The following is a 21,974-nucleotide window of genomic DNA, read 5'->3' on the forward strand; positions in this document are numbered from 1 at the left end:
AGTCTTTTGTTTGAAATCTATCAACTTTTGATTAGAAATGTAATTATGAGCATCTGGTAGCAGAAAAGACCCATGAAATGGGATGTTTGAAGTGTTTTTCTTTTTTCAAAAGGGCATGGTTTTCCCTTTCATTTTCATCTCTCACCGTGTGAAAGAAGAACTAGTAAGCCTTCCAGCTCCATCATTCCTTTCCATGTTCTGACAGAGGAGGCCCTCAAGTCCACCCATGATAGTGCTGAATATGTGGATTCTGGTATGCCACACTTTCCATATCAGAAGCATTTTTCTTCTAGTAGCTACAGAGTCTTCTAACTCTGGCCTTTCTTCTCTGTGCCAAAATATCCTGGCTTCTATTTCAGGCTTTAGGAAGAAAATAAAATTCCCCAGCATTCTTGTTGACTTTACAGTAGAAACCAGTTCTAGAGAAAAAAGAAAACTTGCTCGGTTGACACAGTCTGAAACCACTGACCAACTTCCCCAACGGCACATAGCGCAAAATTGATCTTCAGTCAGAAATTAAATCAAATAGCAAATGATCTTAGGGATCGAACAACACCCTCACTTGAAAACCAGGAGTCCTCAAAAACTAGTACATGCATTTCTTGACAACTTTAAGTGTTCTTGTGGGGGAGGAAGGGGAAAGAAGAACTTAAACTTCAACTGTTTGTAACACCACCCTCTATTCACATGTACCAGAACAGTGGTATAAAAATGAAGGTAGGAATAGGGTGTCTCTAACAACATAATTACTAATCAAAGTAAAAAAATTACTGTAAAGCAGTGTTGATAAGCTGCTGTCACCAGAATAAATGTAACCTCTCAGCTTCCTGTCACATAATTATGTTCATTTCTTGATGTTGCAAAATCTTTTTGTCTTCCCCCTCCACCACCATGAGACTTCTGGATGTCATCACTTGTAGAAAATCAAATATTATTTAACTATTTAGCAATATTAAATGTCAGGATAAGATTGAAAAAAATGTGTATCCACACAAACTGCAATGAAATTTAGGAAAGCAAAATGGAGTAATGGAAACATGAAAATTAAGACTCCTTCCCATGCAGAAATTATCAGAGGATCCTGTTTACTGACAAGAGATTCCTAAAGTTCTGATCTTATATTTCATCTGAAAGATAGTCCCTTCAGCAGCACAGTGCCAAAAACAGTGATCCTTTACCTCACTGCAACATTCCTGTGTCAGAAGCTACATAATTCCTGTCTAATTGGTCATTTTAGAACAGGTAACCCAACTCTCTGGCAAATCACAAGTATCAGCCTTATGCCACATGTCAGATTCCTCACTGGGAATCCTGACCACAGCAACCAGCCAGTTCCACCTCTGTGGCTCCTCAGCTGGCACTGCTCAACTCACAAACAATATGCTTGGGCTGATGTTTGTCAGCTTCTCGATTAGACCATTAATCATTATTTATAATATGGAAAATATTTCTCTCCAGCCTCTGTACTAAGGGGTGGCAGATCAGTTTTGATGTCAGGACAGGGAAGGCATTTGTAAGTGTGCCAGCAAAAGAATATTGTGGAGGAAGTAAAAATACTTATTTATTAATGGTCAGCTACAAAGGAGGAGACTAACTGGCCATTAGGTCTTTGTGTCTACTTTTAGTCTGGGAAACAGCTCTTATCTTTAATAACTGCCTGTTAAATCATGACAAATTGTAGGGTTTAACATTATACCAAGATACGCTTGACTTTATTTTAAATAAAAATTACATTAATCTAAACAAATGCAGGGAGCTGAACCTTAAGTAAGCACATGAAGATCAATGCAAGGATTAAGAGACACTATTTATATCTCTTGGAAGTACTGCTCATGTGTTCACACAGGCCTCTGCCAAGCAGCAAGCCTTCATTGCTTTATGATGCCAGCTACAAAATACCATCCCAGTACAAAACAACTTGTGTCATTCAATTTTTTTGGAACTAAGCTGATACATTCTGGAGAGTGTACTTCCTGTATTTGCAAGTGACTTCTTAAGGCAAGAGGAGTCAGTAAAACCAATAGACCAGATAAAGATGGATTAAAATGTGAATTAAATAATGAATTAAAAGCTTCACATTTGAGACTTCTGTTAATGTGTTAATTTTCTGAGGGAGCAGCTTAGATCACACATAACTGCAATCCTCTAACAGCTGTGAAGCCAATCTATTCTATTTCTCAATTTCTTGTTGGTTGAGGGTACAAGAGGTAATAAGTGATGCTGTATTGTAAATCTCAGACTGCATGGTGCACCAGAGGCAACAAAGTGTAGCTCATATGGTATGCACTGGGGGTCAGGAGGCCACGTACTAATGATCTGCTGAGGATTTGGGGGGATTCACTAGCAGCAGTCACAGCACCAAAGAAGCATTCAAAGGGGAATTGTAGTCATTAGTGTCCAATCCATTAACAAATTGGATATCAGGACCTTAAACACAGAGATGATTTTTGTGCTACAGCCTGTCTATTCACCAACCAATAATCTTAGGAAGAAGAAAAGATGTGTCAGAGTAAAATTAACAGGCATGATAGTGAAAGAGAGTATGTCAATTGTACTATTTGTCTTAAACTGCAAATGGCAAGTGTGACTTCTCAGTAAGAACCTTGTTAATTGTGTGGAAATTGAACTACTAACTAGATGCCCTGGTAGAAATGTAGGAAATGTGGGCTCTGTCCGGAGAACTTCTGTGCCTCAACACATTTAGCAGTTTTAGAATACAGGTGAATCTGTAACAGAGAAAAAAACAACAATTGCTCTTATTGTGGCTTTTTTCTAGTGTTATATTATCACTTTACAAGACATAAGAAAATACTTAATCCCTGCCCTTAGTGTTCCTCAGATTTTCTGTGCATACATGGACTCAGTGCTCCAAAACTGTATCTGCTACCTGCAGACCCCATATCCCAACAGTACAGGCAAATGCAAACCAGAGAGAAGAAAAGAATAATAACCACAAGAAAAATCCCAAAGAAATAATATTGTTATTGTAGTTTTTATTAACTATAGTTATTAAAAATTAGGAAATTGAGCAACTGTAATTCAGTGCTGGAAGCAGCAATATGCATGTCTGTCATTCACAGCAGTGGCATGGATCAGATGCAGGAGATTTTAAGCATCTAATTGAGCATAGAAAGGAAAAGATGTCATCATATGGCTCCAACCAGGAAGCTTAATCAGAAACAAATCTGTGATTTACTCTGAATTATTCTCTTCCCTCCTGAAGCAGAGAAAGGATGCTAACCACTTATGAGAACAATTGCTAATCACTGTAAAAATATGTGCCAGCTCAAAACCTCTGATCATAACAACAAACAGCTCCCTAGAACATACACAAAGCTGAGTTCATGTGGGGAAAAGAAGGAAAGGGAGGAGAATTCAAATCATTTCAGGAACAAATGATTGAAAACAATACCCTTAGTAACCTAAACCCTTCTGATGGCTCTGACAGAACTGGCCCCGTTTCAGGGGCAAGGAAGGCCAGGGCCGCTGGGCAGGCACTCCTGTGCCTCTGGGACATCCCTGGCATCAGAAGTATGTCAGAAATCCCTGCAGTTTGATTACAGCATTCTCTGGTTCTTCTTCAGTACATGCAAACCCCCTTTGTCCTCCCTCTCCCTGCTTTACCTGCTGACAGGTAAAGGAACCTCAAAACTTGGAGAGCACTTCCTTCGTGGATTTCCACAGATAAAAAGGCAGCAGGTCTGCACAGGCTTGCTCAGGCCATTATGCAGACCTTGAAAATTAGCTGCTCAAAACTGTAGACACACCCTGACCTTCTGTTTTGCTGGCTAGAGATTAGGATAACCTTCACAGTTATATAATATAATACTGTTGAACTTTTGTCTGCAGCCCTTTATTTGTAACCATTCTGACACATGAGATCCAAAAAAAAGTTCTTCTTGAACTGCTTATGTTATATACATATTTTTCTCTATACTAACTTCTGCTATATTTCCTGGACAAAACCTGAACACACAGGGGATGGCAATTTAGTGACATTCATGTGTAGCCCTTTTGGGAAAAGCATTGTATATTATTTCTGATCTGGACTGGTAAATACAATCCCATGACATCACATTTAAAAATGGCTATGATCCACCCACTGAGAATGCCAAAGAAAAGCTGGCTGATTTTTTTTTTTATTTTTAAAGGAAGCTAGCACAAAGATTACAAGGTGAAACAAATGTCTGAGAGTCGTGGTCTACACGCAGAAAAACCCAGTTTCAAAAAGAAATATGTTGAAAAGAAGTATGCTTTCTTTCAAAACTGTTTAAATTTGTGCATTTGGCACTTAGCTGAACAGAACTGATGGGCATCCAGGTCACATTTCTCCTTTGTCTTCTTTCCTGTTTTTTGGGTTTTTTTCCCCTTTTTTTTCTTTTTTTCTTTAAAGACTTTTATCTTTATTTCTGTTTCTTTCTCCTCATTTTCTCCCTCAGTTTTCTTTCTCAGCCCATCTCACAGGCCTTCGTGTTTTTTCCTGCCTTGCATAGCTTCGCCTTCTCATGATCCCTTATTATCATTATTGCCTTCTTATCATCCCTGAAGCTGTCCTACATACTTTGCCTGCCCTAGCCGTCCTCCTTTTAGTTCTTTGGTGTACATTTCCCTTTTTCCTTAATCCTTTACAGTTCTTGTTAACTTTCTCTAGTGTGTTACTGGCAGTAGGCTGATTTTTTACAAATGGGGTTCAGTCATGGCTGCTGGCTCTCAACTGACAGATTAACTTGTGAGCATACACGGAAAGGTAAAAGCAAAAAGACAGCAAACACAGAAATGCTCATTATTATCCAGATCACCCTATGGCTGCAAAAAAATGCCCCCAGAAAATTATCCATTTATGTCCATGGTGTCACTTCACTATTTCACATCTCTGTCTCTAAACTATCAAGGGAATGTGGGGCTCTCCTGCTTTCCCTTCTTTGCCCACCTTGGGACAAGAAAAGCGCAAAGATGACACCTTCATTCTTCTAGGTCAGCAACATGATTTTATTTTTAAATATAGCCTCTGTGCAAAGCTAGTTGCTGCGTTCTGGTTGGTACACTATATCTTCCTGTGCCCTTTCCCACTATAGTTTACCCTGCTGGAATTGCTTCCATCTCGCTTAAGGTTCTCTAAAACTTGTTCTGCGAAACAGACCGCATTTGCTTGGTCTCAGTTTTGTCCTAATTATAAACCTGAATGCAGAGCGGTGACATGTTCTATTCCTCTTTTAGCCACACGCTTCCATAAATGCTGACAAGTCAGGAGCTATGACAAACTGCGCTCAGCCCCGCGATGGAAATCGCCGCTGTCCTTACAGCACAGCCCCAGCAGATGGCAAGAGGGTCCGCCTCGCTGCTCGACTGACAGAGGTTTGACAGGACTGGGAAAACACCATCACTTCTTATTCCTTTCCCCTTTCTTTCGTTAAAACCCACCACTATAGCTCACTAAACCCAGCCCCATTTCTCTTGTTAGTTTAAGCGAATTAACCACACTACATCGCCTGGTCCAAGGACGTGACACGGGGTGACTGTCGAGAGAAGTACAAGCCCACACTGCCCCTCTGATGCCTGTCTTGCTTCGGTTTTTCTCCTCAGAAGTTCAAAGCACGAAATGTCGAGACACACAGTACTTGTGTAAGGACTGTAAGGACTGTGTATGTGCCAATCGTTGTTTCAGCATTTTTGCAGTAGCGAAAACGGGAGGACAACTTTTTTACCGCAAGGAAAAGGGCATCATAAAAAAATGAATTTGTGTTTCACGTGCCTGAACACAATCGTCGCAGCATTTACCCGCTCCCACGGCCAACGCGATCAACCCCCGCGGCTCTGGACGCGCGTTCAGGTGGCACCGGCGGCCCCGACGGACCTGTCGGGTGACACGGCCCTGCCGGTGACACATCCCGGGTGACGGATCGCCGGGTGACACAAGCCGGGTGGCACATCCCGGGTGGCACATCCCGGGTGGCACATCCCCTGGGACACATCCCGGGTGACGAATCCCCCGGGCACCCTCTGGGCCGGGCCCCGCGCGGGCCGCGGCGCGTGCGCGGGGCGGGGCCGGGCGGTGACGCGCGGGGGGTGCGCGGACGGAGCGCCCGGCCCGGCCCGGCCCGGCGCGGCCCCGAGGGCGGCGATGGCGGCCGCGGGTGGCGGTCCCGGCGCGCCCGCGGAGACGCCCCCCGCCACCACCACCACCACAGCCGCCGCCGCTGCTGCTGCTGCCACCGAGGCCGGCGCGGTGCTGCAGCGGGAGCCGCTGTACAACTGGCAAGCCACCAAGGGCTCGCTGCGGGAGCGCTTCGCCTTCCTCTTCTCCAACGAGCTGCTCAGCGACGTGCACTTCGTGGTGGGCAAGGGCAGCGCCCGCGGCGGCGGCGGTGGTGGCGGTGGCGGTGGCGGTGGCGGGGCGGCGCCCCCCGGGCCCGGCCAGCAGCGCATCCCCGCCCACCGGTTCGTGCTGGCGGCCGGGAGCGCCGTGTTCGACGCGATGTTCAACGGCGGCATGGCCACCACCTCGGCCGAGATCGAGCTGCCCGACGTGGAGCCCGCCGCCTTCCTGGCGCTGCTCAGGTCAGCGGGGACGGGCGGGCACCGCGGGCGCTCCGGGCCGGCTCTGCCCGGCGGCCCCGCTCGGCCGGCGGTGTCATTTCCTCGCTCCGCGGCCCTTCCCGGATCCTGTTCCCGTCCCTTTCCCGGTGCCCGTCCGTGGGGGGAGATGCTGGGGAGGCGCGGAACCACCTTGTGGGCTGGCACGCAAGGTCACACCGCCCCGCCAACGTGTTTTGGTTCCTTCTTGCTCTTTCCCATTTTCCCCAGAGAAATGCCCTAATTCTGCGGTAGCTGGCTGTCCCTTTAGGGAAACGCTTGGTGTGTGTCTGGTTGGGCTTTTGGGTTCCACATTTTGGTTTTTAAAGGAAAATAGTGAGAATTAGTGGGTTCCCTTGATGTTGCAACTATCCATCCATCTTCTAGTAATAGCTAAGAAGGGACAGAGGCTGCTGTACAATCTTTGAATTTCATTTGATACTTATTTAAAATCTTATTCATCTTATTGTTCACTTTGTCTGTGATGGTAATACATTGTTATATCTTTTTGCCATAGTAACACCCATTGTAATCATACTTATTTCAGTTACTCCTCGGTGGAGAGGGAACATGCAGCAGGAGGCAGTAACTAGCTGATTTTTAGCCACAAACCACCCAAGTATGAGACCGTGAGTGCAGAGATGGCAAAAAGTATGTAAAATGGGTTAGTGATTTCTAATTTGGGCAGAGTAGGATCTGCTATTTCTCATGCTCACAAAGCTGATGTGTTTATCTACCATTTCTATTTACTCAGTGTAGTGGTAAATAAAAGTTATGGTGTTCACAGAGTTACTGATAGTTTCTTTGTGCCTTAGGCTGTGGCATGGTAGTATGACTAAACTGCTTAACCTGAAGGTTTTTATCAAAGAAAACACTCTTCTAGGCAAAACATCTCTCAAACAATACTCTGTAATGAGCATCTGGGAAAAAAGCAGTATTATTGCTTGGAAATAAATATGTAGTGTCTCAAAACTTTCTGTAATGGGAAAAACTCCAAAGTCTTGGCAACTTTCCTTTTGTTTTGAGGCCTACCAGATAAGAACAGTGAGAAGAAAAGTCACAGTCCTTTTGGTGATTGTGAACACAGGAATTGAAGCAACTGATATAAATAAGACCAAACAACCTCCCTTGCAGCAGCAGCAGTGTCTCTCTTGCCAATAGCAAATGAACTGTATTTTGAGGATTTTTAGCAAAGAGTGAGTGATGAGGTGGAGAGTTTGTGCAGAGGAGTGAGAGGCAGTGGGAAGTGTCTTTCAAGCAATTGGTTTCAAAGGTTAAAAGTAAATGACACAAAGCGTCTTGAAAAGCACACATGGCTTTTATATGTATGTAGCAAAAAATGCTGGGCAGTGAAAAATGAATATAATGAGAGTAGTTTATCTGGATATAAATAGAAACACAGAAACAAGAGATCTCTAAGTAAAGATAAGAAGGATGGTATTTGAAAAGTGTAGAAGTGAATGAAGAGATGTTGTTAGAAGCAAACAAAAGCCATCTTGTGTTGGTAGAGCTGCTAGTATGTGATGGCCAGGGGACTTACGTCAGTAAACTGATTATGCTTGTATCTTGTCTAAATATCACCAGGCTGATGAACTGTTGAAATATCTCAGGTTTGGTGTCTGTGACAGCTCTTTAGGATGTTATTCCAAGTTATGTATAGTTTTTGAGCTTATATCAAAATAAATACCTGTTGCAACACCTTTTTAAAAACATACCTAAGGAGAACTGTAATACTCACGAGGACTGGACTTCTTTCATGCTCACAAATACTGTTTCTGAAGTGTGCCAACTATAAAACAACCTGAATTTTTTTCCCTGGTGTTGACTGAAAGAGGCAAGAATGATACCTTGTACTGTTGGCCTGTCGCATCTATCCTTAGTAAATTTGTCAGCTAATGATGGTTACCAATTGTAGGACATTTCTTTAATGTTTGCAAAGACCAATTTGAGGTGTACTGGCTAGAAATTGTCAGGATCTTTGAATACATGTAGCAAATGAACAGCAGGTAAAAGAAGCGTTTAAATAACTCAAAACTTTTTAGGGATACTTTACTAATTATTTAATGTTCCACAGCTCATTTCTATTTGATTTACTCAAGTAGTTTGTTAGGTCTTGTCTGTAGCTGAGGTGTTTCATAAAGATCTACTGACAAATGCTACTTGTAAATTAAAGGAAAGTATTTTTTGATTGAAAAACTTCAGTAGTTTGACAGCTAAATCCTTAAGAACTGAAATAGTGTCAAAGTCATAAAGTTTGAATCTGTTTCCCAGTGAAACACTTTTTTTTTTATGTTTCTAACTACAAATTTAATAGCAATGATCAAGAAAATTAAAGTTGTGTCAGTAGGATTCTGCTTTAGGGTTTCATTTTGTTGTTTTTAGTAAGATTATTTTTACATTTCATTCACATTTTACAGTACGTTAACTTGTCCTTTGATCACAGTATAAAGGAAAGTGACGACATTGCACAAATTAGCAGTCTGTCTTCTAAACGACTGTAGAGGACTTTGGCAATCAGTAAATAGAGGGGTAATCATGACTAACTGGAAAAGAAGATTCCTGTGTGCTTTTATAATGGTGAAAACATTCTAGCTGTTGGGAGTATGCTTAGACTAGGGGAGAAGGAAGTGCTAACCTGAGAGTAAAGAAAAGTAGCCTAAAAGGTATGAGAGACTGTGAAGGGAATGATTGGGTTGTCATTTGAAAAAATTGTTTGTTCTCGTTGCTGATCACTAAAAACATTCTTTCACCCTGCACATACAAACCCCCACCTCCCCATCCTTCCATCCTGGATGACAATAAGATTAGTATCTAAAGAGCAGGTTGTTTCTGTGAGTCTCTGGAAGGGAAGGAGAGGAGGGAAGAAGGCAAGGGGGAAGGATAAGTAATCTTGGGTCCCACCGAGTCAAGTGGAGGAGGAACAGTGGTATAAACACAAAGGTGTGCTAGTCCAGGCGTGCCACAAATGGGAGAGTTAGCACAGAGACAGAGCTCTGGCACACATGAGCAGAGGGATTTTTAGGGAGAAGACACACCTAGAACTGCACCCTGATTCTTTACAAGGTATAGCAGAAAGTGAAACACAAGCCAGAAAAGCTCCTCTGATGTGTCACTTTATTGGCTTCAGATTGTACTCACTTAAGAAATAAAATCAAAATCATGTTCCCAAACCAAACTGGGATTTTTTTTAATTAGGTAAAAGTTATACTGTAGGTTGCATGGCAGTATTGGTTTGTTGTTTTGTTTGGTGTTTGTTTGTTTTTACAGCCTGTTAATATTCAACTCTTACGTGCTTTGGACCCAAGCTCCTATGAAGTCAGGCAAGGAAGCTTAGGACATTTTAAACTGATTTTTTAAAATTTTAAATCCAAAATCTAAATGCACTGTTCTAGTGCTTTAATGCACAACTTGTCAATTTGGTGTGCAAAACTGTACCTATGAGATCTCAGTTTCTTGGAAGTAAATTTGTCAGCAATTAAGACTAGCAAGTCAGCCCATTATTTTCATCAACACATAATAAATAGTTCATAACTTTCATAATTCGATTGTAAAGGAACTGTATGAAACTTTTGCTTAAAAAAACCCCTTAGCATTAAAGTAAATTCATTTTTCCTACAAACTGTTTGATGTAAATCCAGTTTAAAAAATTAGTCTAGAGCATCATTCACAACTCCAAAGTGATGTGCAGGCTGGTTGTTTGAGTAGATTGGAGTACTGTAATGGTAAATATGTACCTGTATTGTAGCAGCAAATTTAATGTTGAATACCATATTGAGTTGTGTGTTAGCAGCTACCAAGAATTAGATTTTTCCTGCAATATGAAAAATATAAACAGTGAAGAACTTCAGTTTAAACTTTAATTCTAGGTTGCAATTATCTGGATCTCTCAATATTGCAAGCAAGTTTAACAAGTCTGTTATTTTCACAAGTTTCTGTTGTTGAATATAAACTGCTTATTGTTACATTTAAAACCCTTCTTAACACACCTTCTGTCCCTGTGTGCCTTTCATTTCTGAGAGGTTCTGAACAATTATTACTAAGAAATACAAAGGAAAGGCTTGGTCTTCATTCAGGAATTCCTGCATTTGCTTATAAGCCCTGCTTTATTATGTTTAATTACCTGTGTGTTGGGGATGAATGTATTTTTGTAAAAATCACAGACTACTCTTGATTGTTATCTGAAAAGCTGATGAAATACTGCTAAAATTATCATTAAATGTCACCTGTAGGAAAAGTTATTTTTAAAAAATCGTATTTTCCATACAGAACCTTAAAATAAATCTTATCTTATCTAGTCTCAAGTAACAACTGCTCAGGAAACAGCATTTTTTTCCTGGTATCGGTGGAGACTTTTATCTTTTGGTTGACAGCTTATGCTAAATCATAACCTATCCTCTAGCCTCAAGCAGTGGAGACAAGCCAGAGAGTTTTGCCGTGGCAGGAATAGAAGAGTCAAGGTCATCTGCTCTGCTCTCCTCTGAACATGACAGAGTGGTAACTTCAACATCAGATGTTCTCACAGTATAAGCCCTTGACACTATTCCCCTCATGGAGGGGAAGCCAATGTGTACTGTCAGTAAATTAGGTTCAGTAATACAGCCATAGAGGGTTGTGCAGTGATATTTAGAAATATAGCTCTTGCTGATGAATCCAGAGAGCTGTGTTCGTGTGTTAAGTAACTCTGCAGCTCAGCTGTTGTTTACAGTTGGGTAGCTATGTATAACTAGTACAGCCAGATCAGTCTTAGGGAGTAATATGTATTTAAAACAAATGTATGCCATTAGGTTAACGTAATATTCTTCCTTCAGCCCTTTAACTTCTCCTTTTTATTCGTAAAAATGCTACATGGCCAAGTTTTGTATGTTCACAGTACAAATCTTTGGCCTCTTTTGTAAATGCAAAGAGACTGTTGTGTTTGACGGCCCCTCTCAAGATACATTTTTATGATCTGTATTTATGTATTGATTTACAGGTTTCTTTATTCAGATGAAGTTCAAATTGGTCCAGAAACAGTCATGACTACTTTATACACTGCTAAAAAGTATGCTGTCCCAGCGCTGGAAGCACATTGTGTGGATTTTCTAACAAAGCATCTCCGAGCAGATAATGCCTTTATGCTGCTTACTCAAGTAGGTAAATTTAAGCTTAGTTTTGAATTACTAGGAAAATCAGTCTGTGGAGGGAAATGACTAATTCTCATTAAGTATGTACTCCTTTGAGAATTTAAGTGCTCTGTAAGGTATAAACACAAAGAGTACTTAAGACAAATCCAGCTGTTTTAATTTAGGTCTATACTAGAGTAAAAATAATTATTTTTGAGATTAGCGCTTTGCCAACTTTGTGCTTAAGATGTATTTCTTTACCTTTTTAGGCTCGTTTGTTTGATGAACCTCAGCTTGCTAGTCTGTGTCTTGACACAATAGACAAAAGTACAATGGATGCCATAAGTGCAGAAGGCTTTACTGACATCGATATAGGTAAGCGTGTCCTAAGCGTGAAATCTCAGTACCCCAGTTCCCTCCCCCATCTGAGTATGCAGAGTCCCAAGCACTTCTTCCCTTCTTGGCTATCCCCCCTCTGCAGTGCTTTCCTTTGAGCTTCACTCCTGAGCAGGGTTCCACTGCCTTGGGTATCCATTTGATTAGTGTTGGTGTCTCAGGGCTCCCGCTGTGGTAACATCACGCTTCTCATTACAGACAAAGCTTTCGCTTGCTGAGTGTTGTGCCTCATCCCTGAGGGATCCACAACTGCAGTTACTTCTCAGAGTTGTATAGATTAGGTACAATTAATGAAATCTGCTTTGAAAAATAAATACATAAACTGCTGATTTCTATGTTAATATTCTATGAAAAGCTAGCAGTTGTTAAATTTGCTTACTTAATTTCATTGCTACTATATGTATCTTAAGATTTGACTCCAACTCAGCTACATTGTGGGAAAAATTCAGACTGAAGGAAGGTGTTCCAGCTGTTTAAAGAGATTGTAAAATCATTATTAACTCACGTTCAGTAAGATTTGTACCTAGACTGTGAGTGTTCCTCTCTACTTTTGGTAATTCTCAAATGTGTTTTGAATTTCCAGCATAATATTTTCTATGACCGCAAACATGCCCTGCTTAAATTAAGGCAGACAAAAATTCCCGAAGAGAGAATATGAAAACACTTTTTCTTCTGGACTTGTGTTCCGTGATAACTTGTGCATACATGTTATTCATAAAAGGCCAGAATGAGTAATAAATACAGGAGAAATTACTTCTGTAAAACACGGGGGGAATGAAGAAGATAGTTCATTTGCTGTCTTCATAGCAGGAAAATTAATTTTTAGTTTGAAGTTTATGTGTGATTGAGAGATTTCTTTCTACATAAGATAAATGATGAATAATATATATACATTATAATTATAATAATATATTAACTATCTTTATCTTATTGTGAATGTTCTTAATGTGTATTTTGTATTTTAAGGTTACGTAATCTGTAGCACTTTATGGCTACACTTTGGTTTGGATGAAAACTGATCTAAATCTGCTAACTTTTTATTTCTTTAGACACATTATGTGCAGTTCTAGAAAGGGATACCCTTAGTATTCGAGAAAGTCGGCTCTTTGTAGCTGTTGTTCGCTGGGCAGAAGCAGAATGTCAAAGACAGCAATTGCCTCCGACGTTCGGGAACAAACAAAAAGTCCTCGGAAGAGCTCTTTCCTTAATCCGTTTTCCATTAATGACTATTGAAGAGTTTGCAGCAGGTGAGTTTTGGAGTTCTTTGTCTTACTGTTAGACCACATCTCTGTGCTGTTCACCTGTGTTTAGATGCTTAACACTTGATTCTGTTATTAATATTATACTAACAAGAGTTGTGATGCACAAATGAAAGCAAAACATTTTGCAGATTACACTCTGGCCATTGGAAAATATTGTTGTCTTCAGTTTGTGAATATGTGTGGTTTAAATACAACAGTTGGAGTAATCCTTCAAATCATCTTAAAATTCTTTTCTTATTTCCACAGGCCCTGCACAATCTGGAATCTTGTCAGATCGGGAAGTAGTAAATCTCTTTCTTCATTTTACTGTCAATCCTAAACCTAAAGTAGATTATATTGACCGACCAAGATGTTGCCTTAGAGGAAAAGAGTGCAGCATTAACAGGTTCCAGCAAGTGGAGAGTCGCTGGGGCTACAGTGGAACAAGTGATCGGATTAGGTATGACTTTTGAGACTATTTGAAGGAGAGACAGAGGTGTGTAGGAAGAAAGGGAGCAAATCCCTCAACTTTGACTTAAATTCCTTTCTTGGCTTGTGTCTTACTAGGTTCACAGTTAACAGAAGAATTTCCATAGTGGGATTTGGATTATATGGATCTATTCATGGTCCCACAGACTATCAAGTTAATATACAGGTACAGTATATAATGTTCAAATAGGCTTATGCAGGAGCTACACTTCCTAAAAGTTTGGTCCATATTTGGATGGGAGCAATTGATAGGCCAGGAATCTAAGCTGTGTTTTGTCCTTAACAGTGGGCATAAGTGGATGACTAGGCAACAATAAGAACAGTATGAAACTCTTCTCCCTTTTACTATATTCTCCTGTCCTTCAATCATCCTCAGTACTGGTGTTTCCCAACACCCAGCTTTTCCCCCATTTTCTCAAGCCTTTCCAAATTGGAGATACAGGTACTGATACTGTACTTGGGCATGTGATGTCCTTCAGTAGTCTGTGTGCTTCATATAATGATTTGGTTTTCCTAATTGCTCCTTTTTAGTTTCTTTTGATCAGGCTTCCTCATTTTTTTCTTTTCGAAATTTAGCACAGCTGTGGAGGATTTGCTTTTGTTGTTCACATGGGAGTGTTGACTGAGTATATTATGAACACTGTTACATAGTGTTTCCATTATGAAATTTTGAATTTGATCCTGCTCATCACTCAGTACCAAATCAAGGGTTGTGTTTCTTCCTACTGAGCAATTGGTTAGCAAGCTCAGGGAAAGGCCAGTGATAGCATCTAAAAATGTCACCCTTGCTTTGTCCTGGTGTGACCCTTGCCTGCTCTGAGTGGGTAACTGAAGACACCACTAAATCTGTATTTCCTTCTCTTGTAGCCTGTTTGATATCTTTTAGCACATTGTGGTCAGGATTGTCTTCTAGCAGTGTTGATAAGACACTGTATTTTCCTTTTTAAATGTGGAATTTCAGTCCATGTGAATTCTTTTTCTTACTGAGATTGGTTTTGGTTCTAAGCTTTCTAACAAGGTATTAGCATTCCATGACTGGCACAGTTTTACCCTGTGGTGTGTATTTCATAACCTACTACTATCATGTCACATTGATTTATTAGGTGCATGGGAAATTTTGTGAAAGAAATAGTCTGTGACTTCATTTAGAGGCAGAAATTCTGTTGTCCCTACCTTATTTCATAGACTTCTAGCATGTTCTGGAACTCCACGGAACTGCTGTTTCAGGTTGTTTCTGAGCATACTGTTTAAATGACAGTTTGTCTTCTGTTTCCTATTTGATGATTATTATTATTATCTGACTGTTTTGTACTTAAGGATATGGATTTTGTGTCTGTCTCTTAAGAAGAAAAATGTTGTGTCTTTCCTCTTGTGATGTTTCAAACAGAGTGTTTCTGGAATGAGGTTTTGAAGAAATTTGGTTTTTCCACATTCCTCAATTTAAAAGCTCACTTGCAAATTTCTTGAAGTACCATCAGTTTGGTTTTCTTAAACCATACATCTGTGTAAAGGAGTAGAATCCATGTAAATGGGTTGGATCTTTGGAACAAAAGAGTTGGTCCTGAGAATCTATCAGCTATACTACGTATATTTGGGGATTTTTACTTCACGTTATCTCTTTTTATTTAACCTCTCTGCTGAATTCCTGTTAGCAGATGCAAGTGTTTAGTGTGTTCCCTCAGGATGTTTACTGGATTTTTTTAATCTGAAAAGGATTTAGGTTTTTTTCAAGGCAAACCAATGCATATTTGGTGGGAATGATCAGAAGATTCACTTGAAAAAGATCCTCTGATCCAAAGTGAAAGGCTAGATACACCCTTATGGTTCATCCATCTTATACAGATTCACTGTATCCTGCAATGAATCTGAAACTTCCTTGTCCCAATCTTTTCAGACATGTATTTAAGTTCTGTGCCTCTACCATTCTTCTTGGATCTGCATCAGTACTAGCAAAGCTTTAGAGAGTTAAACATTTAGAGCTTGTCTTAAACTAGTGATAATGTACATTGCAAATAAGGGCTTAGGACTTCAGCATTATAATTGTTAATATTCCTATTCATTGTGGCTATTGATAGAGCATATTTTGCCGAGAATAGAGCTTTGTCTCACTCATGTAAAACTAAAAATTATATGGCAATTTAATAATAAAATATTAAAATCATTAGGATTTTTCTTAGTGCAGTAACCATGAGAAGTGTACTACTCTAAAGCTCTGATAATCCAACTTCTGCAAGAGGGGTTGGGTATCATGGACCAGTCAGCAATCCAAAATAAAAAAGTTAAGTATCTGCTATTACTACATTGTATCTGGTCATTCCTATTCGCCACTAAAATTGAAGGCACAATAAATATTATGTAGTCTAATTTTTATGCTGAATCTAGATTAGAAATAAATTGTATAAAGCACAGCAGGACAACTTCTTGTTTTCTTTTATGAATGTATCATTGACTGCTTACATTATCCGTAAAAACTTTGCTAAATCAGCCACAGCCAGCGAATGTGCTTCCCTCACGTGGGCTGTGTAGGTGTGCAAAGATCAGCAATTAGACTGGGTGGAGTAGGCAAGTGTTTGCTTGTCATCTTCTCATATGCATACAATGAGAATCTTCCTCATGCTTGTAACCCTAAGAATACTTTTCTTGTGTTTTTGCACAGATAATTGATTATGAGAAGAATCAGACGCTAGGACAGAACGATACTGGGTTTAGCTGTGATGGAACAGCCAGCACCTTCAGAGTTATGTTCAAAGAGCCCATCGAGATTCTGCCCACGGTTTGCTACACAGCTTGTGCAACCTTAAAAGTAAGAATGTCTAGCAGTAGAGAAGAAAGTGTTACTTTGATGCAAGAGTTGTTCTTTTATCGTTCTTCTGATGGGAAAGTGTCTTCTAGATCTTGATTCTAGTTTAGGGCTAAAGAAGGATGTAGTTAAACTCCACAGTAACTTGTAAGACTGCCGTATCTCTTCTGTGCCACAGCATGGAATTCGCAAGTGGATCCTTTTTGCCTTCTCACTCTGTGGCATGATGTAGGTGTTAGAGTGAGTCCTAATGCAAGTTACTGGTTCTGTGTGGGAAAAAGCACTATCTAGAATAGTTAATCTGGCAGCTGTCTATCAAAATTGAAGTTTGATTTACTGATTGAAGTTTGATTCTTGACTGCACTAGCTGGAGTCAAGGAAACAGAAAGATTCTTTTTCATCGCTTTTTATATACTAGTGCTGAAACAAAGAATTACTTGTTCTGAGAAAGTCTCTCAATATTGTGGACAAATGTATTTCTCAAAATTTTTTTAATATTCTTCTAAATATAATTCTCTGTTACAGAAATCAAAGTTGGGTTGGGAAAAATACTGCACGTTAAAAGAAGCTGAGGCAGGGAACTGAGTGAGAATATAGACAACTTGTGTGATAAGGAGAAATACTAGAAAGTTTTCATTACTAGTTGAATAAAATCTACTGGTTTAAGTTTGCTGTCAGAGAAATGATTTTTTGCTAGTTAGACATACAGCACTTGCTTTTGTTGTCTGTGATTTTGTGTATAATTTATATGATGTGGGTACAGAAATAAAATAACCTAACTCAGCACTGTTTGAACCGTAGCAATTTATGGGTCTTGCCTACTTCCACTCAGTTGCTAATCTCTTGTGATATTTTTCAGGGTCCTGATTCCCACTATGGAACAAAAGGTTTGAAGAAAGTGATCCACGAATCTCCTACTGCTAGCAAAACGTGCTTTGTCTTTTATAGTTCACCAGGTAACAACAACGGTACATCAATAGAAGATGGACAGATACCAGAAATAATATTTTATACTTAGTTTCACATGATGATCTGGAATGTGTCAGTGTCTCAGTGGACTTCAGCTCACTATCAGCAGCAGTTTAAAAATTCTCTGAAATTACATCAGTGTGTGAAAACAAATCTATCTTGTTTGAGAGGTACCAGAAGAACTAATTTTTTTTCCTACATCGTTATCAGCAAAACGTAATTTAGCTTTTCCTCTTAACAAAATGTCAAGTGGAGAAAGTACTCTGTATATTGAAAAGTTTGTTTTGTTTTAAACAGTATCATGTGATTAATTGCTTTGTGTTTTCACCCCTTCGTTTCTCTTGTAGTAAAATTCATTTTTTAAACTGGAAAAATCCTTACTTGCTATGAACAACTTGCGTATGTGTTCCCCAATCTGTCCTAAAAAGACCATAAAGCTGCTGCTGTAGTCCCACCCTGCACTTCTTTCCAAAATGACCCTATGGACATGGATGGCTGCTGTATTTTTTTGAAGTACATCAGCAAAGCTGGATTTATATTGTCATCACCTTGACTTTTTGGACAAGCCATTGAGAATTAATGGACATTATCACTGCAGAGAGCAGCTGCAGCTGCACTGAAGAAACACTAAGTCAGCTTCAGCAACAAACACATCTTTCCAGAAACTCTCTTAATTCAGAAGGGCTGTTTTGGAATATAGAACTGGTTATGGAAATAGCCACTGTATATACATATGTGCCTATAAAAAATGTATAATGTGAAAATGAGAATACAAGACTTGTAATGATGTTATTTTATCACTGGATATTCTAGCACTAAAAAAAAAAAAAAAAATTAGTATAAACCTAAGGATTACTTGTGTGCAACTAGTTTTACAGACTGCACATAATACTTTGATGCCATTGCTGTATGTATATAGTACTCAGTGTCTTGCAGTATGTACTGTGTAGTAATAGAATGTCTTCATATACAAAGTCCTGTACCCTTCCCCAGATTATACTAAAGTAGTAATTTGAGAATGCAGGAGAATAAGAAAACTTCCTTTTTTTTTTTTTCCCCCCCCTCTATGTAAATGGGGAAGATCACGCAGGTTTTGCGTCTCAAAAGGGCCGCGTGTAGAACAACGTCGAAGGGCTGTTCCCTGGAAGCGCTGCGGTACCGGCAGCCGGGGCTGGGCTGGGAGGAGCCAGGCACACGGGTCCCCGTGGATCACACGGGTCCCTGTCGATCACACGGGTCCCTGTGGATCACACGGGTCCCTTTATATCACACCGACGCCGGGCACTCGGGTCCCGCCCAGCCGGATCGGCCGTGCCGGATCGCGCAGGCTCCGCGGGGCGGGCCCGGCCGGTGCTGCCGGAAGGGCTATGCCGGCCCTCGCCGGGTTCCGCCGGGTGTTGGCGGCGCCGCTGCGGAGCCGCGGGGCAATGCCCGGGAAGGTGCGGGCGGGGAGGGGCAGGGAAAGGAGAAGGGGAAGGGGCAGGGGCGGGTGGTGACCGCGCCTGTTCCTCTGTTTCAGAGCAAAGGAGCCGCCAAGGGCCCCGCGGGCGCGGGCGGCGCGGCGGGACCGGTGGTGGCGGCGGGCGATGGCTCCGTGAGGGTGGCGGTGCGCGCCAAGCCCGGCGCCCGCTGCAGCGCCGTCACAGGTGGGTCTGGGCCCCCCGGCCGAGCGTCCCGGGGGTTCTCCGCCTTCCCATGAGATGGGCTTGGGGACGAACGCGCAGAAACCCAGCGGGACGTTCCGCGCTCCGGGAGGTGTAGCTCGTTCGCGGCCCCCCGTGGGCAGCGCTGGGTGGCGCGGTGAGCGCGGGGTAAATTCTGTTGTTGTTGTGGTGGGTTGGTTTGACTGGCAGGGGCTGTACCGGTGTCCGGGCTCGGGTGGCAACACAGGGAAGTTACTGATAGCACGGCTCTCTGAGCAGACTGATTAATACGCGTGTTTTGGTGGAGTAACCTGCTTTGTCTTGTGTTACGTGATACCCAGCAGGACAACACCTGCATCTGCACCTGGAGCTCAGAACGGTGCCCCCATTGAGAGAAAGCTTAATACTTACGGCTGCACTGAAGGACTGACTGCTTTTAGTGTCAGAAGTTTACCTTTGATTGTTATGGCCAACAGTTTAAAGGAATTTATGAAGTGTGAAAATGTCATTACCTGCTAATCTACACGTTTATTTGGTTTTGAATTAAAATGCGTTGGAAAACATAAACACTCATTTTTAGGAAACAAAACGTGTTTTGAGTATTTCATGCCTAAAATGCTTAAAATATTTGTTGTAGATGTGACAGCTGAGGCAGTAGGTGTAGCTATTGCTGCACCCCCGTCGGAAGGGGAGGCAAATGCAGAGCTGTGTCGCTACCTCTCTAAGGTGCTAGAAGTAAAGAAGAGTGACGTTGTTTTGGAGAAGGTACTTCCTTTTCTTCGTTTCAATTTTTCCTACTGCAGTTGAAATTCAAGATTCTGAAACTTACACATTTAGGTACAGGGAGCTGCTCTCCAAGTTCAGTCTGAAAGACACTTTAAAAAGGTTTTTAGTTGACTTAATGGAATGATTCATTGAGAACAAACCTAGTGTAGGAAGAATTGTTTCTGTGTTCTTCAAAGATTCTCTTGTTTTCGTGTTAAATGCAGTTCATGAAATTTCTGCTTTGCAGAGAATGTGAATTTTATTAACTTCTCACTCCTTTTTAAAAAATAACTTCTGTGGAAGTTATTTGAGTTAAAATTTTCATTTAACTGTCAGCAAGAACATATATAAGCACTTGGGCTATAGCTGGGCCACAAAAGTTTGTCTGTTTAGAATTTACATGTCTTGACTTTGTCAAATGGAAACTCTGTTTTATTCATTGCACTGAATAAAAAATGTTTTTTATTAGTTCATTGTACTTAAAATCAGACTTTCCAGGGTGATTCTCTGAAAGATGTTTTTTTGTGTGTTTGTCTAAACCAGGGTGGTAAATCACGTGACAAAGTGGTAAAGATTTCGGTATCACTGACACCAGATGAGATTTTAGAAAAACTGAAAAAAGAAGCTTCCAGCTGACCTAAAACAAGAGCAGGAAACGGGACAATGTTTCTTGGTAAATGGACTGATACTCTTTCTTACATAATGTAGAGCTGTTGAGAATGTGGGTAATGACTACAGAAAGATACTTCTTCCCCCCTTCCTCCTTTGTACATATAGCTGCTGTATACTTGAAGTTTTTGTGTAGGTTTGATTAGAAAAACTTGTCTTTACTGAGTCTCGGTATCCACTTCTGTCACTACAGACTTTCTTCTGCTCTGGAGAACTTCTGTTGGTAAGACTTGTCCTCTTTCCTGGTCCCTAAGCAAAAGGTTTAGAAATCTTGTTTCTTAGTGAAACAAACTTTGGTTAACAAAGTGAAAGGCTTGAAGTGACAGGCTTCCATGTGAAAAGTGGTCCAAAAGGATGTCTGGATGGTAAAGACTTTAGAAGAACGTCCTGTTTGGTATCTCGTGGCAGGTACTGTGTGCAGCTTTGCACTGTGGACACTTGTGGGCATCTAAAATAAAAGTATTTGAAGCCAATGGGCTAATGTTGATCACACAGGCAAACTAAAAGCAGAATCACCTGAACAACTGAAACAAACCCAGAAGTTTTCAGTATGAAAAACCAATGCAGAACCCAGTAATGGCACACCTGGTGTCACTTTGCAATGATCTGTAATTAGTTCTCTTAAAAGTAGAGATACAATCATATATGTATATTTGCCAATTGTATGTCAAGTATAATGCCTTTTTAATAAATGGGGGAAAAATGTTATTAAATTTTATTTTGTGTTTGTATTTTTAACAAAAAAAAAAAGTTTCCTGGAAGTCACTTCTGTTACTCTTAAATGTGGCTTTTTTAGAATCTTTCCTTGGTTTAAAAACAAGTAGTATTCCAACACCTAGAGGTGTGAATGGAGTCATCTGTAGAGTGGAACAAGAAGCCTGAAACAAAATGGGCTTCAGTCTCAGGGCTCGTGAGAAGAACCATTCTTAAGGTTTGCTTAAGGTCTGTCATACCTTCTCCTGGAAAACAATGCTGTCAAGGCACAAGTTACAACAAAATTTCCTTACCAGCTGCGTTCAGTGCAGACTTCATCGCTCATAATTTAGCTTTTCACAGACTAAAGTCTTTTGCTTTAGGAAATTCTTTCTGCTTCCTGTTATCCTAAATATTGCAACAGTTGTGTTTGGAGTTAGAGATCTGGTAGTTGTCAAGATAACAGCTCCTTCAAGGTGACTTATTTTAGAGATGTAATGAAAAATGTTACTTTCTTGTTTGGAGAACTAAGTCTAAATTCTGAATGCTGTTTGGTTAATGTTTTCCACCTGGGCCCCTTATTTTCTCAGGCATTTGGGTAGCCATACATTGCCTCAGTTGTCCTTCCTTACTC

At 40.7% G+C, this 21,974-nt stretch overlaps 1 protein-coding gene across 1 annotated transcript; it reads left to right on the plus strand.

Annotated features, from left to right (window-relative positions):
* Positions 1-6,121: 6,121 nt before the first annotated feature.
* BTBD1 (BTB domain containing 1) lies at positions 6,122-21,360 on the plus strand. Its single transcript, XM_027887056.1, has 11 exons — positions 6,122-6,558; positions 11,546-11,702; positions 11,945-12,050; positions 13,121-13,318; positions 13,580-13,772; positions 13,880-13,967; positions 16,458-16,604; positions 17,461-17,557; positions 19,090-19,216; positions 19,851-19,978; positions 20,522-21,360. The coding sequence occupies exons 1-10, from the start codon at positions 6,122-6,124 to the stop codon at positions 19,861-19,863; spliced, it is 1,563 nt and encodes a 520-aa protein (XP_027742857.1). The 3' UTR covers positions 19,864-19,978; positions 20,522-21,360.
* Positions 21,361-21,974: the final 614 nt, after the last annotated feature.

Source organism: Empidonax traillii, unplaced genomic scaffold, assembly GCF_003031625.1.
Source record: "Empidonax traillii isolate 1590-97213 ecotype Southwest subspecies unplaced genomic scaffold, ASM303162v1 scaffold201:size1909950, whole genome shotgun sequence".
NCBI classification, from domain to species: domain Eukaryota; kingdom Metazoa; phylum Chordata; class Aves; order Passeriformes; family Tyrannidae; genus Empidonax; species Empidonax traillii.

Bases quoted from the DNA above. Each gene is read 5' to 3' on its own strand.
- BTBD1 (XM_027887056.1), top strand. From the start codon at position 6,122: ATGGCGGCCGCGGGTGGCGGTCCCGGCGCGCCCGCGGAGACGCCCCCC. The intron at 13,319-13,579 runs GTGAGTTTTGGA...TTATTTCCACAG, and splicing joins TATTGAAGAGTTTGCAGCAG to GCCCTGCACAATCTGGAATC. The intron at 13,773-13,879 runs GTATGACTTTTG...GTGTCTTACTAG, and splicing joins GGAACAAGTGATCGGATTAG to GTTCACAGTTAACAGAAGAA.